This window comes from Paramisgurnus dabryanus, chromosome 2, assembly GCF_030506205.2.
Source record: "Paramisgurnus dabryanus chromosome 2, PD_genome_1.1, whole genome shotgun sequence".
Taxonomy (NCBI): domain Eukaryota; kingdom Metazoa; phylum Chordata; class Actinopteri; order Cypriniformes; family Cobitidae; genus Paramisgurnus; species Paramisgurnus dabryanus.
The window spans coordinates 56,364,248-56,382,499 of record NC_133338.1 but is presented as its reverse complement, the minus strand read 5'-3'; the positions used below and the strand labels follow the sequence as shown (position 1 = coordinate 56,382,499).

At 42.4% G+C, this 18,252-nt stretch overlaps 1 protein-coding gene across 1 annotated transcript in view; it reads left to right on the top strand.

Annotated features, from left to right (window-relative positions):
* Positions 1-291: 291 nt before the first annotated feature.
* LOC135743945 (macrophage mannose receptor 1-like) overlaps positions 292-18,252 on the top strand; it is a 76,327-nt gene continuing 58,366 nt past the window's right edge. The window contains exons 1-13 of the mRNA XM_065261855.1: positions 292-444; positions 765-1,166; positions 1,784-1,957; positions 2,092-2,247; positions 2,330-2,443; positions 4,837-4,977; positions 7,649-7,831; positions 8,370-8,527; positions 8,635-8,745; positions 8,992-9,107; positions 9,185-9,333; positions 9,433-9,629; positions 9,766-9,881. Of these exons, the coding sequence (XP_065117927.1) occupies positions 372-444; positions 765-1,166; positions 1,784-1,957; positions 2,092-2,247; positions 2,330-2,443; positions 4,837-4,977; positions 7,649-7,831; positions 8,370-8,527; positions 8,635-8,745; positions 8,992-9,107; positions 9,185-9,333; positions 9,433-9,629; positions 9,766-9,881 (2,090 nt within the window). The 5' untranslated portion in view covers positions 292-371. The remainder of the gene's footprint in view (positions 445-764; positions 1,167-1,783; positions 1,958-2,091; positions 2,248-2,329; positions 2,444-4,836; positions 4,978-7,648; positions 7,832-8,369; positions 8,528-8,634; positions 8,746-8,991; positions 9,108-9,184; positions 9,334-9,432; positions 9,630-9,765; positions 9,882-18,252) is intronic.

Here is an 18,252-nt window from a genome sequence, read left to right as displayed (position 1 = left end):
TATAAAATAAATGGTGATTTGACAAAAATGCTATGTATTCTTTACAGTGTGTGCAAATGATATCTTACTGGTAAAAATGTCACATTGTTAAGTGTTTGAAGAGCACATCATTGAATTTACTGGTAATTCTGCAATTTCCTAAAATAACTTTTGTGCCACTGAATCATCTACTTAAATCTCTCTACATTGCTTACAAGGAAAAATGGAAAACTCCCTAAGAAGTTCAAATGAGGAAGAAACTTTGGACTTACTTTTAAACCAGAACCACGTTAACCACATGACCGTATAGAAACTTTAACAAGAGTGTTTATAAGTCTCTTACTTCCCAAACACACGCTGGATTTCTTCATGTGTGGATCACAAGTTCAGATATGAAGATGTTTGGTCTTCAACTGTTTGTTTTGATTTGTTTTTATGCTGCAGTACAGCCGTCCAGTCAAACAGGTACATTGGTTTATTTTCAACATTTATTTTGAATGTAAGAAATTACTATTGTATAATGGACACTTAAATATTTAATATCTTTTTTCACTTTTCATTACAGTAACATATAAATATAACATACAAATATCTGTCTATGTATCTAGATGTGGTGTTAAAGGTTGAGCATCATTCTCAACTAAATACAGTAGATATAAATAATATAGATGCTTTATGAGTTCTGCATGCCAGTGGCACTACAGGTTTAGTGAATGACTTAAAAAAAACCTTGGTCGGTGTAATATTAAATATCATTGACTTGTCTTATATTTATTTTTCTTTAGACTTCAGCTCTTTTCTCATCTACAATGAGAATCACAACAGATGTGTGAATGTCATTAATGCCAGTGTTGTACATACGGCACCGTGTGATGTATCTTCTGACGCTCAGCGTTTCCGATGGGTTTCTTCTTCAAGAATTATCAGCGTCTCTCTTAAACTCTGTTTGGGAGCTCAAAGACTTAAAGACTGGCAGAAAGTGATTCTTCTGCCCTGTAAAGAGCTCAGTCCTCTCCAGACCTGGGAATGTAAGAATGAGACCTTGTTTGGCTTAAAGGGACAACCGTTACATCTGAACTACGGCAAGCGAGTGGAACAGAACATGTTGCTTTCTAAGGGAAATGGATCTTGGAGTCGCTGGCAGATTTATGGGACTACAGACCATCTGTGTTCTCATGGATATCAAGGTACATCTACAATATTAAGTAATGAATACAAACTTTGGATAGCAACTGTAAATGCAAAACAATAAAAATGTTATCATTTAATTTCCATGATATTTTTATTGGGATATACTGTCATTGGCTTAGCTTAGCTTAGCGTTTTGTAATTCTGTTTATTGTAATAGTCCTTCTAAAGAGGTCAATGTTTTATTTTGTAGATGTGTGGTGCTGGGGTGCACTTCATGATGTTGATATCATTTTTCTTTGCTTTTAACACTGCTGTTCATTATTGCAAAATATTTATGTAATGTTAAAGTCCTGCTCTTATATAATTTGTAATATAGTCCTGCTCTTATATAATGAGTCATTTTCATGTAAATTACATTAAAAGGCATGTCGAGTTTAATATGATGTTTTATATTACTTGACAACATGTTTGATACCCAATGAAAAAGTATATACAATTTTATTCGATTATAATCTATTTATGAGAACAGTAACGTTTGCAATAATGATATAATTGTGTTATTTATAAATGTAAAAACTTCTGATCCAGTATTGAGTCACAACCCATCAGTAAAGAATCTTCCGTTCCCTACATCGATATTTCTCTCACTTTCCTCTAATTTTGTGTCCTGTAGAGATTTATACTCTGGGTGGGAATTCATTTGGAAAGCCATGTCAGTTTCCCTTTAAGTTTAATGACAAGTGGTACGCTGAGTGCATCATGGAGGGAAGATCAGACGGCAAACTGTGGTGTTCAACTGAGACAGATTATGATACAGACAAGAAGTGGGGCCTCTGTCCAGCCAAACGTAAGACCATAAATAAAATACAGCAAATATAATGATAAACACACACACGCACGCACGCACACACATATATATATTAAAATACATGCAAAAAATGTTTAAAAAGCACATAATTTAAGTTATTGTTGTCTCAATAGGCGTCTCAGGATGGGACAGTGATCCAGTAACTGGTGTATTATATCAGATAAACACACAATCAGCACTGACCTGGCATCAAGCTCGAGCCAGCTGCCAACAACAAGATGCAGATCTTCTCAGTATATCAGAACTACATGAACAGTCTTATATATCAGGTACACAGATCCCACTATTATCCTAAACTAAAATGATTTCATCCACTAAACAAAGCAGAATTTCATGAACTTTATATTTCAGGCTTGACAGATCTCTTGGGTTCAGCTTTATGGATCGGACTCAACAGTCTTGACTATGAGAGTGGATGGCAGTGGAGTAATGGAAACCCATTCAGATATCTCAACTGGGCTCCAGGTAACTAACATTCATGACACGGCTAAATCCCCAGTGGTAAATTAACACTGCTCAGTGTTTGTATAGGTCCACACTACTGAGTGTTATAAAGCAATCTGTGACTTTATCATCTCTATCGCCATCTCTGTTTGAAACCTAAAATTGCATTTTACATCTTACACTGCAAAAATGACTTTCTTACTTAGTATTTTTGTCTTGTTTTCAGTATAAATATCTCAAAATTCTTAAATCAAGAAATATTTTCTTGATAAGGGAAATGACCTAAGCAAATGACTTGTAGAGTTATTTATTGGCTTTGGCCAATGTTGGCTTTGTTTTATTTTAAGTCACAATTATGGTGATCAGTGTTTGTGTTAGATGGACTCTTTATTTTTAGCTTGTTCGTTTTTAACTTTGTGTGTTTAAAACATGTTTGTTGCAGCAAAAAGACCAGGTATTTTTTTCTGTCAATAATGTGATCCTAAAGTATGACATCTGGCACTCTCATATCAGTTTGTCATTCTGAATATTTTTTAAACACTGACAATTAAAAATTAACCGTTGTCTAATTTAAACACACAAACCTTAAGAATCAGAGATCTTTGTCACCATTGTTGTGATTGGTGCTCTCAGTCTTGATGTTTGTGTTTTAAATTACACCATAGTTCCTTTTTAAGTATACAAAATCTACTGAATGACAAACTGCTATTAGAGTGCTAAGTTAATAAATAACTCTACAAGTAAGATGTAAGATGTAAAATGCAATTTTAGGTTTCAAACCGAGATTTTGATAGAGAGGATAAAGTCACAAATTGCAGCTTTTAAAGGGACTTTTTATGATAATTTTCCAGCTCCCCTAGAGTTAAACATTTGATTTTTACTGTTTTGGAATTCATTCAGCTGATCTCTGGGTCCATTGAATCTGATTAGGCCATTAGCATAGCGCTTAATATGGCTAGGAACTATACTCTCATTCTGGCGTAATTAATCGGTCAATCAATCAATCAATCAATCACTTTATTTGTCACTTGGTCACAGGCACCAGCAAAATTATCCATCAACCTGTCCATACATACAATACATAAAATCTGACAAGGGGGTGGACAGAACAGGTCGACAGAGTATTGAGGAAGAAGTACAGCATTACATGAGGGAGCAGAAAAAAACGGACCATGCTCCAAAGGAAGAACAGTGTGGGAACAGGAAAAAAAACACATCAGCAACAAAAGCACATAGTCAGTACACTTTACAGCATAAACAACACACGACTTGCAACAGGGTAGGGGGGAATGGGGGGTGGAGATAGCCCAGCGCAGGCAAACAGCCCTCCGGTCCTGCCGCCATTCTCTGTGCTGGTCACAGACACGCCTGTCAGGCTGGGGGGTACAATACGGCAAAGGTGAGGGATGAGGGTGCTGGTTAAAACAACACTATGTAGTTTCCATGTAAAAATGACTTACAGCTCCCCGTGTGGTTGAAAAGCGCAACAGTGCCTGGTATCAGACACTCTCCTGCAGGCAGGGGGAGGGGCGGGGTGTTTCCTACCCTCCACCGCCACTTTCAGACTGTGCTTGTAGCAGCTAGGAGGCTGCTCAGGTTGCAGCAACAGTACAATTTGTCCAGTTAAAAGTTGTTCTATCACTGAAATAATTTTAGAGACATTATTTAAAGGTAAAAAAAACTACATAGTGTTGCTTTAAGGGGGGCCGAAAGCAGATAAGATTAGAATTATTTCCTTCCATTTCTTTAAACATCTACTTTCTTAGTCCATTCTGATCCATCAGCTTTTGTATATCCATGAGCTTCTCCATGTTGTGATCCATAATGCGGTTAATAGTCCCAGCCTGAGTGCTGACCACTCTGCCCACTGCTTCAATCATCCCGGGCAGGCTTTTTGGGCTTTGGACAGCTGTCACCATCTTCTTAATTTCTCGATAAACCGGGGAAGTGCCTAATCCAGTCAGCAAAAGGCCTGTTATCATGGTTCCGAATAGATAGATATCTTCAATGTCCTCCACGGAAAGAGCCGCCAGACACACGACCGGCCAACTCTCCCACGCCTCCATCGTGTAGCCAGCTGCGAATGTTCCGGAAGTGCAGACAGGTTCCCTCGAACCTAAGCTTCTCGTCGCGCAGATGCTGTCAATTGCATTCAGAGACAGTTGATCAAATCCATGATTTTTTGTTTTTAGAGCAGTGCGGAGAGAGTCTCTTAAAGTTAAGACACAAGCCTAAACTAGATGAAACAAGAGGAGCGAAGCAGGGAAGGTAGTGGGGAGGAGAGGGAGAGAAAAATGTAGTGTAACACTCTGTAGTGTGGACCCAATTTTACACATGATCCAGTTGAAAATCAGATTAATGGTTTAGATGTAAATGTTTTTTATTGTTTGAATGCCATCTTTATATTTCTGTAGGTAATCCCTCTCTGGAGCTGGGCCTTAACTGTGCTGCATTAAACGCTGGTAAAGCATCCAAGTGGGAAAGTCTGGCCTGCAGTAAGAAGTTAGGTTACATTTGCCGCAAAGGGAATTCAACAGATATCACACCTTTAAAAGGTACAACTTTACTTAAAGAGTGCATATTAGTACCTCACAGCTACATAACGGTTCCAAATGAATATTCAATTTAATTTTCAGAATTCAGAATGCGAACATCGCTCTCTCTCGGGGGGTTTAACGCGTCTATAACACTTTTGTGGAGACAGGGGGAAAGAGAGAGATAGCTTGAATGGTGGTACGTTGTATTGATATGCCCTCCCCTCGAACGCAAAGCGGAGAAACGGCCTGTGGCGAAGGAGGATGAACACAATGAAGTAAGCATCTTACAGGTCTATGGCTGCAAACCGATCTGGGGGAACTTCAGCAACCGTTCCCAGAAGAGTAGCTTCTCAGTAGCAGATACTGCCGGCTTTCTGCATGTGCGGCTTATATACGCACCTGGCGGGGCAGCGCCGGCATTATGCAAATAACTCAATGCCAAGTTAATTGGCGTTTTAGCAGTACTCGAAGCAGATTGGTCTCTCTAAGTGAGAGATGTGACGTCGTAGTGACCGACTGAAATGGAACTTGTGAGACACTTTTATCTCATCTTCTGGTTTGGCTTCATTAATGTCTCCTAAACCCAACTGTGTATGCCTGTATGTGTATATAAATCTAATTCTGTCCACTTTGACAACAGTAAGTGTTTATTTTAGATTTAGTGTTTCTTGAACCATGTCTCTGATTTAAACATTTTTTGAGGTGGAGCGTCCACGCGTATTTTATGACAAATACTGCTGGATCTAAACATTTGTTTTGTAACATCAAAAGTTTCTTTATAGACAATCAAGAATCAAACATTTTAGATGTGTCTGGGTAAAATTATATCTGATTTCACATGAGCCGTGCTGTGTTATGAATAAAGATTCATATATTCGTCAGCTTCTAATAGGACACGGAGTTTCAGATGTTGCTCTTATGAACGCGTGGGTGTGTGCATGCATGTGTGTGTGTGTGTGTGTGTGTGTGTGTGTGTGTGTGTGTGTGTGTGTGTGTGTGTGTGTGTGTGTGTGTGTGTGTGTGTGTAGAATAGCAAAGTGATTTTTAATTTAATATTTATATTTATTCATGTATGAGTTATTGAGTTTACATAGGTTGTGTTGCAGTCTCAAGTTACTTTAAACAACACACAGATATTTTGAACAACACCCGAATGACCAGTTCATGATTGTATTGTCCAATTTAAGTTCTTATTGTATAAATGTGGTAAGCTTTTGTCTCTCTTGTTCAACTATTGCTGATGTGTGACCTGCGAATGTGCATGTTGCACCTGGAGACTGTAAATATTTTATTGCCCTCTAGCTGTTGGCCTTATGGAGTTTGGGTGATAGTCCAGTGGACCAATGAAAATGTTCTCTACTTGCTGTTATGGTCCGAAAGTTGCCCTGCATGACCCAGAGGAAGAAGTCTGTGAGTTGTCCATTTGATAGAGCAGTGGTTTTCAGTCTTGTCCTAGGGGACCCACAGCTCTGCATATTTTGCATGTCTCCCTTAACTGACACACCTAGTTCTGTTCATGGATCTCTCCCTTAATGGGCTGATGATCTGAATCAGGTGTGTTAGATAAGGGAGACATGCAAAATGTGCAGAGCAGTGGGTCCCCTAGGACACGATTGAAAACCACTGTGATAGAGCAAACCTGTGGACCAATGAAAATGTTCTCTCCTCACTGAAATGGTCTAAATGTTGCCCTATGTGATCCAAAGACTGATGTCTGGCCATTGTCCTGGAATCCTTATCTGCTAGTCCTGGGCATGTGTTTGTGTTAGCCCATCACTGCCCAATCAGAATTGAGCAACTTTTCTTCACAATGATGGGGGGCATAAACTACCTCTGGGGAGTCCTTTGTTCTCGTGACCCCTGGGGTTTCCTTAGGCGTGTTGTTCATTACAGTTTCGATGGGTTCAGAGAAAATATAAAGCTGGGCATTGTCAGCATAACAATGAAAGTTGATATTATGTTTGCTAATAATGTCTCCTTGAGGTAGCATGTATAACCAAAGGGGGCACACGTCGCTCCTCTTTTTGTCAGGTTACACTGGCTTCCTATAGCAGCTAGCATCGAATTCAAAGCTCTGCTCCTGGCCTTTAAAATCACCATTGGGTCAGCACCCCCTTACTTTCAATTGCTTATACAGACTTATGTACCCTCTAGATCCCTGGCTCTGCCACAAAGCGACGGCTTGTGGTGCCGTCACAAAAAGGTTCTGTTCCTCATCTTTGGAATGATCTACCAGTTGTGACAAGATCTGCTGACTTTCTGTCCTTAAAAATCGGATAAAAACCCTTCTCTTCCGCCAACACCTCACTTGCTAATTCCGTTTCTTTTTTCTTTCCTTATCTCTACATTCTCTGAAAAAAAAAAAAACGAACCATTGGCTATGTATAATGTGTTAGACTTGATAAGTTCTAGTGCACTTATATATTGCTGTTCTTGTGTTGCTCTAATTGCTTCTATTGTTACCTCAATTGTAAGTCGCACTGGACAAAAGCGTCTGCTAAATAACTAAATGTAGATGAAATAACGAGAAGAGGATAGGCCCTAGAACTGATCCCTGTGGTACACCATACAATACCTTTCATTAGTTTTGTGGGAACACACTCACAGAGCCCACATTCAGTTAATGTTATATGTTTGTTTGTCTCTCTCTCTCTCTCTCTCTCTCTCTCTCTTTTTCTCTCTCTATCAGGTGAAGATCAGCCTAACTTCTGTCCAGTGGCGTGGGTGCCGTACGCCGGTCACTGTTATTATCTCGAGCGCACTAAGAAAATGTGGAGTGATGCTTTGGCCGCGTGTCACAGAGAAGGATCAGATCTGGCCAGCATTCACAACATAGAAGAACACAGTTTCATCATATCACAGACTGGATACAGTACGTGTGCGCAACTAAACTGCTTTAGTAACACACAAAAACCTAAACATTGTTGTCTGACAAAATAAATAAATAAATATATAAATGTGAACAGCAGAGCATAGAAAGTAAATCTGACGCAACGAACAGTCCCATAAGCCACTTTTGGCACCATATTGGACAGAACAGGACTGTCCTAAAACATGGTGTATGGTGGAGCTGAAGCATTTCTGGATAGAAAGTTCAATAACATTAATATTTCCACCCAGTGCTTGATATAACAGGAAATATGAATATTAGTGTGCTTTTTAGAAATGTCACAGCTCTCCTGTTTACTTCGGTTTGTTTGTAGATCGCTCTTGCCAGGTCCAATATGGTGGTGACCTTGACGATAAAGCACATAGGCTTAAATGGCGCCTGTTTAAAGGGGATTGTTTGGCCACATACACATAAAGCAATCATTGACTGTTTATTTGATTATCAAAATAGTTGTAATTGTTGCACCTCTAGTAATTTATTATCAGTTGGTCTAAAATTGAGTGTTGTTGTTGTTGTGTAGTGTCGACTGATGAGTTCTGGATTGGTCTTAATGATAAAAGGATTCAGAATCTGTTTGAGTGGTCAGATAGATCACACGTCACCTTCACTAAATGGTTTGTTGGAGAACCTTCACACATCACAAATCGAATGGAGGATTGTGTTCTTATCACAGGAAAGGTGGGTAGTTTTTATTTACTTTTTGCTCATCATTCTCACTATAGTTTCTTTCTGATTGTTTTATGGTCATAATTCTTCATTAGTGATGCTTAACATTTGTGTAACAGCGAAAGTGGTCAGATCATCTGTGTGAGTCAGCTCATGGTTACATCTGTAAGAAGAAAGCTTCCATTAAACCTGAAGGATCTCCAGAGGTCATCACACCTGGATGTCCATCTGTGAGTCTGCATCACCTCATACTCTTTATTTTACTTCAATAAACAAACATTAAATAATGAAGAAAGTCAACTAACCACAATAAAGTCGCACAATTAACACAATGACAAATTAAAAATCAAAGCCAAGTAAAGTCAGTTATATGACATATATCATGAAAGTATCTTCAGTCTATTTGTTAATATATTTTAACAGCTTCTGTGTGTTTTTAAGGGACATTTGGTTATAGTGAGAATGTTTTTACACAGGGTTGGTTTAGGTTTGGCTATAACTGTTATAGCGTTGCCATGGAAGCCAAAACTTTTGATGATGCCAAACTGACGTGTGAGCAGACCGCAGCTAACCTTGTTGATGTTGGCAGCAGGTGAGTAGAGGATATTTAGTAATACTTTACTAAATTACAGTGAAATTAATAATGCAATGTGGTATCTTTGCTGTTAGATATGAGAATGCGTTTCTCATCAGTCTGGTTGGTCTTCGACCTGAGAAATATTTCTGGATTGGTTTGTCTAATACTCATCAGACTGAGCAATTCCAGTGGATCAATGGTGATAAAGTCAAGTTTACACACTTTAATGTAGGCATGCCAGGTATGTTGATGAGTTTCATTGTGTTCGGTCTGTGTGACATCAATCAAAGTCAAAACTACAAGAGTTTAACTTCTCACATCTTTGTATTTTCTCACTCAGATAAGCACCGAGGTTGTGTGGCAATGTTAACAGGAACTTCAGCAGGATTATGGGATGTATTGGCCTGTAACACTAAACAGAAATACATCTGTAAGAAAATGGCAGAAGGAGTCACTACAACCCGAGAGCCTCCGACCACACGACCTCTCAGCTGCCCGGATAATTGGATTAAAAAAGACCCAGGAAATTGTGTTCAGGTAAATGTGAAGACACACGATTCTCCTGAAACACAGAGCATCTGTAACAGCTCGAACCAGAGGCATTATTATGATCTTTATGTTGAGATGTGCAGCAAGTTTTGTTCAGGAGAATCACACCTTTTGTATTTCTTAGATCTACAGAAAGACAAAGGATGAGAAGAAGACTTGGTTTGAAGCGCGTGACTTCTGTCGAGCTGTTGGTGGTGATTTAGCGAGTTTTCATTCAGCAAAAGAATTGAATGTGTTACCGTAAGTACTCACATGTTCTAACACACAAAATATATTTTTTATTATCATTATTATTAGTTTGTAAGGTGATGCAAGCAGGGTTAAATAGAGTTTTTTATAATTTCATGAGTTAGACATTAAACTACGTTAGAAACACCCCCATGGTAACACTGTTATCAGAACATTTCTGCTGAAACTTCTCTATTCTGAACTTCTCAGAAATATTTTTGTAAACTTCAATGAGTCAAAGAGGGCGCACGTCACTCCTCTCTTTGTCAAGTTACACTGGCTCCCTATGTCAGGATCCTGCTGGAACCTTGTCTTGTTTTAATATTTAGTCCAGTATGGCAGGGTTCTGACAGTACAATGTTTTATGTGGGAAAGCGTGGTCTTAGTATTATTGTATCAGGCCACGTTTTTCCCGTGTCTCGTCACTTTTGCCCCGCTCCCTTGTCATCCTCTCCTCATTATTGTTTGATTTATTTCACCTGTTCCCCCCTTGATTTGCTCCCCTATTTAATCCTCTTGTATTCATTGTCCTGTGCTTGTGCTTTGTTACTTACCTGTGAGTATTTTGTCTGGTAAAATCAAGTCTAGTCTAGTCTATTGTATGTTTAGTGTTCAGTCTAGTTAATTGTTAAGAGTTATCCTGTTTAGTGTAGTCTTGTATCTTGTCCAGTTTAGTGTTTATTCCTGTTCATTAAGTTATCCTGTTTATGTTGTTTTGCTCCCTCGTGGGCTTTATTTTCTGTTTGTTCGAATAAACAGTTTGTGTGCATCCCCACCACCGTCTGCGCTTGGGTTCCTCTTGTAAATCCCTAACAGAAGCACAAGCCAACAAGGAACCCAGCAGACATGAACCGCCGTCTGGCGAGGAGAGGTCGGGGTTTCGTCCTGGAGTGTGAACCGGGTCCTATTTGGTATGATCCTCTCGTTTTTGGACCCGGGATTAACTCCAGACGGAACCCGACCAGAGCCGTCGAGCCTGTGCCCCTCTCATCTATCCCGGAGGGACGTATCATGGGAGTGTTGGCGCCTGGCGGTCCAGAACTTTCCCCTCCAGCTCCAGAGAGCTCCTCCCTACCCATGTCCCTTCGAGGGAAGCGAGAGAGGAGGATCTCCTGGGAGTCTTCGTCTGGGGGGTCCTCCTCCGAGTTGGTCCCGCCACCTCCACTCTCTGCAGCTCGTCCACACAAGAAGAGGAGGAGGAGAGGGCTGCCGTTTGCGCAGCCACCGCTGCAGCCCCAGCCGTCTGCGCAGCCACCGCTGCAGCCCCTGCCGTCTGCGCAGCCACCGCAGCAGCCCCTGCCGTCTGCGCAGCCGGCTCCAGCGCCCCCTGTCATGGTCCCTGTCTCGTCCCCGCTGCCGGCCGCAGCGCCCCCTGTCATGGCTCCTGTGTCTGCCCCTTTCCTGCCCGGAGACCCTACCTTGTTCCCCATTGTGCCTCCTGTCCTCCCTGCCTCAGCCTTGCCTCAGTCTGCCCCTTTTGCACCTGCCTCACCAACCAAGACCCCCAAGCCTGCCCGGACTCCTCGTCCCAAGCCCTCTACCTCCCCCTCGGGACCCAAGGCCCCTTGCCCACCCAGCTCTACCCTGCCTGGATTTCCTCACATGAACTTTGTTGCTCCTCCACCACCCCTTCCTTGTGTGGTGTTTTTGTTGTCACACCCCAACCCTTTCGTTGTTATTGCTTGTCTGCCTCTTTTGATTTTTGTAATGTTTTCATGGTTTTTGTCCTGTATGCAGTCTGTCTTGTCTTGTGTCTCTCCTTGAGGGTCGCCAGGTGGCGTCCCTTGAGGGGAGGGTACTGTCAGGATCCTGCTGGAACCTTGTCTTGTTTTAATATTTAGTCCAGTATGGCAGGGTTCTGACAGTACAATGTTTTATGTGGGAAAGCGTGGTCTTAGTGTTATTGTATCAGGCCACGTTTTTCCCGTGTCTCGTCACTTTTGCCCCGCTCCCTTGTCATCCTCTCCTCATTATTGTTTGATTTATTTCACCTGTTCCCCCCTTGATTTGCTCCCCTATTTAATCCTCTTGTATTCATTGTCCTGTGCTTGTGCTTTGTTACTTACCTGTGAGTATTTTGTCTGGTAAAATCTAGTCTAGTCTATTGTATGTTTAGTGTTCAGTCTAGTTAATTGTTAAGAGTTATCCTGTTTAGTGTAGTCTTGTATCTTGTCCAGTTTAGTGTTTATTCCTGTTCATTAAGTTATCCTGTTTATGTTGTTTTGCTCCCTCGTGGGCTTTATTTTCTGTTTGTTCGAATAAACAGTTTGTGTGCATCCCCACCACCGTCTGCGCTTGGGTTCCTCTTGTAAATCCCTAACACCCTATAGCAGCTCGCATCAAATTTAAAGCTCTGATCCTGGCCTTTAAAACTACCACTGGGTCAGTACCTCCTCACCTTCACTTGCTTATACAGTCTTACGTACCCTCTCGATACCTGCGCTCTGTTACCGAGCGATGGCTTGTGGTGCCATCTCAAAAAAAGGAAAAAACATTATCGTGTACCTTCTCTGGAGGTCTTGTGTATTAGACCAAAAAGAATCACATTGGAAACTGCTGCCATCAGACCTAATATAAAAAAAAACACTTTACAGTGTAAACAAGACCTAATACAATCTTTGACACTGTTGTCAGGATTGACTCGTTGCAAGCAGGAGACAGATGTGCCTGCTTTGTCACTGTATCCCAAACCACCCCGAGAAACAATGTACTTTTTATGGTCTTAAGGTGTAACCCCAGACATTTCATATGGCCACGAATGGCATCTCCATGCCGAACTGCCATTTGGTGAGCTAACACCAGACAGTTGTCTAAGTGGATCCCTGAAGTCTCAGTGGAGCAAGGGCTGAATCCATACATTTTGTGAATGTGCAAGAGGAAAATGTTTTCATGAAGAAAATGTGATAAAGTAACCAGCCTCTCGACTAAAACCATTACCTATTGACTTGACTTGTTTAAAGACACTACCATTCTGAATTACATCTTTATGTTATGAAACAGTTCATTACAGTTATTAACATATGAATGAATGAATGAATGCATGTGTTATATGTTAACATTTTGCTGCCATGTTTATACTTTTTACACTCAGAACAATGCCAATGGTATTTCAGAAAGGGTTTGGTAAGTGGAAAATAAATAGATGAAATTCTAAAGACAAAGTTAAACTCTGTGCTTTATGCAATGCAAATGAATTCCTCACAGTGAAGAAAAGTGGGGCACATTCTGTGGGCTCCTTTTGACATCAACAGCCAATCACGGTTCTGCATCAGGAAAGCGCGAAGATGCAAACTTCTCCATATCTAAATAGTTATAAAAGTTCCTTTTTTCCAGACATTCCTTGGTCTGAGTCTCCTGCATGTATGCTAGAGACGTAAACAGAGTACCCCAAGCTCTGAGTCTCACCCTGAAAAGAGAGACATTAGCAGAGTACACCAAAGTTCTGAGTCTCCCGCCTGTGTGCTAGAGATTGTAACAGGACAAACCAAAACCTCAAAGCTCTGAGTCTCAACCTGAAAAGAGAGACATTAACAGATCATCGAAGAACCAAACAAGTTTCTGAATCTCTCCTTGAGTTTGACAACAGAGACTGAACCAGATCGACCACAAGTTTGAGTCTCTCATTTGACACAGAACGTAAATATCACATATCCAAATCTCTTTAATGAAAACCTTGGCATTGGTCTATTATATCAGTAACTGTTACCATATATGATTTTCAATATTGCATAACTGATTTCTTTAATGTTTAGCAGTTAATTCTTTAATTATTTTAGTTATAAAAAATAAGGTTCTCATCTTATCAGAATCAAAAAATTCTGCCATAAATTCAACTCAGTCACTTCAATTCTATTCTTTGAATTTTAGTTTCTATCCTTAGTATTTTAGTATCATTTAGTAGTTCTTTCAGTTATTTTGGTTTATCTTTTGTTAATAAATTCCATTTTATGACCACTGTGTCTTCCTTGTGTTGCTAATACAGTTAAAGGGTTCTACAAGCTGGCCAGAATCTCACAAAATCCTTCAGATAAATTACAGATTATTAAATTAATTTACATATTTACTTATTTGTTGAATGATCTATTTAGATCATTCTTATTGTTAAAGTGAAATTCTTTAGCTGGTGCCCCGAAGTAGTGGAGGGAGGGGTCATCTGAGACACACATGTACACACACTTGAGGTGAAACCTCTAGTGGCTTGTGTATGGCATACCACCCAGTTGTTGCCCGTGTAAAAATCACTAAATTAATTGGTGCCTGGGTTAAAATCACTACACTAAAATAGCTGCATAGAAACATTTCAAATATGAATTATGTCCTCTGTGTCATGAAAAACTTCTGAGTCAAGTGCAAGTTAACAATGTTTATTGAGAAAAAATAAAGAATTAGAGAACTGGAGTGCAAAGTCACTGGTAAGATCCACACACGGCACACACCCTCGACTCACTCTGGGTGTAATCACTACTGTGGGAATGATGCACGCCCAACAGTAGGAGAGAGTGAGTCGGCACTACAAGATAGTCCAGTGCAGATCTGAAGAGAGAGAGAGCCACCCACGCACACCGTCAAGAACACCAGCACAGTCACCACACGCAACAGAGGGATGATACACGCCACCCTGAAGGTGGATGACAGGCGGAGATGGAAGGTGGAAAATCCAAAGTTCTCAGACGGGGTAATCCACTGTGGAATCCTGATGATGATGCAAGCCGATGTGAAACAGAGACAGCTGGTGTACCGCCTAAAAACGAAGCGAACCAGCTGTTCCGAGAGACAAATAAAGTCAATAAGTTCCAGTAATCCACAAGCGAGCGGTCCGGGCGAAGACGCGCCTCCGGATGCCGTAATCCAAACCTGGGGTAACTAGAGAAGGAGACAAGAAAAGCGTCCGACAAGACAAGGCAGAGTAGCAAGACTGTGATCAAACAAATGAGCACGCAAAGAAAGACAAGACTACGTGCAATATAAAGGAAAAGGTAAACGAGACACCACCGGTGAACAATTACCGAAACAAGAGGGCGGAGTTAGTGGGCACACAAGGAACCGGCACCACAGGTAAACAAACACACACACACATATCCCACACACAGCCATCGATCACCCAGCAGTCATAACAGTAGCCCCCCCTCCACGACCGGCACCAGACGGACCGGGAGACTCACCTTGTTGCCGACGGAGGTCCTCGATCAACCCAGGATCCAGTATATCCCGAGCCGGAACCCAGCTCCTCTCATCCGGACCGTATCCTTCCCAATCCAATAAATACTGAAATCCTCTGCCCCTGCGGCGGGAGTCTAGTAACCTCTTAACAGTATAGACAGGGGCACCATCCACTAGACGAGGGGCGGGGGGATTAGGGGCAGAGATAGGAGGATTATAGCGAGCAAACATCACAGGTTTAACCTTGGATACATGAAAAACAGGGTGAACCCGACCAAGAGAAGGAGGTAACTTAAGCTTTACCGTCACCGGATTAATGACCTTAGAAATGCTGTATGGCCCAATGAATCTCGGAGCCAGCTTGCGAGAAAGCTCACGGAGAGACAGATCCTTGGTAGAAAGCCATACCCTTTGACCACAAACGTAACGGGGTGGAGGTCGGCGATGACGGTCAGCCGCAGCTTTGGTTCGTCTGGAATTAGATAATAAGAGTGTCTTAGCTCTCCTTCAAGTGCGTCTGCACCTGCGCACGAAAGCTAACGCAGACGGAACTGCTGCCTCGGGCTCCTGTGATGGAAACAGGGGAGGTTGATAACCGTTGGAAAGTTCAAACGGGGACAAATTGGTAGAGGTAACGGGAAGAGAATTATGAGAATACTCAACCCACGGAAGCTGATCGCACCAGGTATACGGATATTGTGACGACAGACAGCGGAGTGTTCTACCGAGATCCTGATTAGCCCGTTCCCATTGCCCATTGGTCTGCGGGTGATAACCAGAAGTCAAGCTTGCTGTAGCACCAATCTGTCTACAAAACTCCGGCCAAAAACGAGAGATGAACTGAGGACCCCTATCTGACACTACATCAGTCGGAATACCATGTAACCGAAAGATGTGATTAATCAAAACCTGAGCCATCTCTTTTGCAGAAGGAAGCTTGGGCAGGGGAATAAAATGAACCGCCTTCGAAAAGCGATCCACCACAGTTAGAATAACAGTGTTACCACTAGATGCCGGTAAGCCGGTGACAAAATCAAGGGCTATATGAGACCAGGGGCGGGAGGGCACGGGCAAAGATTTAAGCAGACCAGCGGGTGGTAAATTAGATGCTTTGTTACGAGCACAAACCGAACAGGCTAATACAAACTGTCTGACGTCTGTGGACATAGAAGGCCACCAAAAACGCTGATGGACGGCAGCCAACGTTCTCCGGATACCTGGATGGCCGACAAACTTGGACTCGTGACCCCACCGGATGACAGCGGAACGTAACCGCTCAGGAACCCATAGGCGACCCGCCGGACACCCCTCCGGAACTTCCCCCTCCCGACCGGCCTCTCAAACCCGCTGTTCGATTCCCCATACGAGGGCGCCGACCACTCTCCCCTCCGGGAGAATGGTCTCCGTCCGCTCTGAATCGGACTTCTCGAACAGACGGGAGAGAGCATCAGGTTTAGTATTCTTCGAGCCAGGCCGGTACGAGAGAGTGAAGTTGAAACGATCAAAGAAGAGTGCCCAACGAGCCTGCCTAGATGTTATTCTTCTGGCCGAACGGATATACTCAAGGTTCTTATGATCCGTCCAGACCAGAAAGGGCTCCGAGGTTCCCTCCAACCAGTGACGCCATTCACTCAAAGCGAGTCTAACCGCCAACAGCTCCCGATTCTCTATGTCGTAATTACGTTCTGCTGGGTTTAACCGGTGAGAGAAAAAAGCACACGGATGTACTTTCCCATCAATAGACGATCGCTGAGATAAAACGGCGCCTACCCCGACATCAGATGCATCCACTTCCACTATAAATTGTTTAGCCGGATCGGGAATGGAGAGGACAGGCGCAGAGATGAACCAGGACTTTAACGCATCAAAGGCCTCCTGAGCCTCTCTATTCCAACGGAAACATACGTTAGGTGAAGTGAGAGCGGTAAGAGGCTTAGCGATCTGACCAAAATTTCTGATGAAACGCCGATAAAAATTGGCGAACCCCAGAAATCGCTGAAGCTCTTTCCGAGTGTCGGGTACTGGCCAATCGGCAACCGTCTTAACTTTAGCGGGATCGGGACGAATCTCTCCCTCGGCAATAACAAAACCCAGAAATGAAACCGACTTCCTGTGGAACTCGCACTTCTCCGCCTTAACGAATAGTTGATTCTCTAAAAGCCGTTGTAAAACCATGCGAACGTGCTGAGTGTGTATCTGCATGGAGGGAGAAAAGATGAGAATGTCATCGAGATACACAAAGACAAATCTGTTAATCATGTCACCCAGCAGTTCATTGACCATGGTCTGAAAGACAGCCGGAGCGTTACAAAGACCGAACGGCAGAACGTAATATTCCCAGTGTCCTGAGGGTGTATTAAAGGCTGTCTTCCACTCATCGCCCTCTTTAATACGTACCAAGTGATAAGCGTTGCGCAGATCTAGTTTGGTAAATACGCACGCTCCCTGTAACAACTCGAATGCTGATGACGTTAATGGCAAGGGGTACTTATTCTTAACAGTAATGTCATTCAGCCCTCGATAATCAATGCACGGACGAAGAGACCCGTCTTTCTTCTTTACAAAGAAAAATCCAGCACCAGCTGGAGACGAGGAGCGGCGAATGAGACCGGCTTTAAGAGCGTCATTAATGTATTTATCCATAGCCTCTCTTTCTGGTTTAGATAGGGAAAATATACGACCCTTAGGCGGAGAAGTGTTGGGAAGTAGTTTGATTTCGCAATCATACGACCGATGAGGAGGCAGAGAAGTGGCCCGGGATTTACTGAAAACCTGATACAGATCCGAGTACTCTGCCGGGACCCCTGAGAGATCGACAGCCGGGACCTGCGAGACAGAACAAGAGACAAGAGAAGGAGCAGGACCAAGACAAGAAACATAACACGAAGAGTTCCAAGATAACACAACATTGTTCTGCCAATCAACGTGAGGATTATGTTTGGATAACCAGTCATGACCTAAAATGACTGGTGATTGTGAATCCTCTAAGATGTAAAATTCAATCTCCTCACGATGATTGCCAGAAACAAACAAACTCACAGGGGGTGTGCGGTGCGTGATCACAGCCATATGCTGGCCCTTCAATGTCCAGGCAGACAAAGGAGAGGAGAGAGGGATGAATGGGATACCCCAGGACTTGGCCAACCCAGCATCCAAAAGACACGCCTCCGCACCGGAATCCAGCAACGCCTGTGAATGGAAAGAGTTAATAATGACAGGAAGA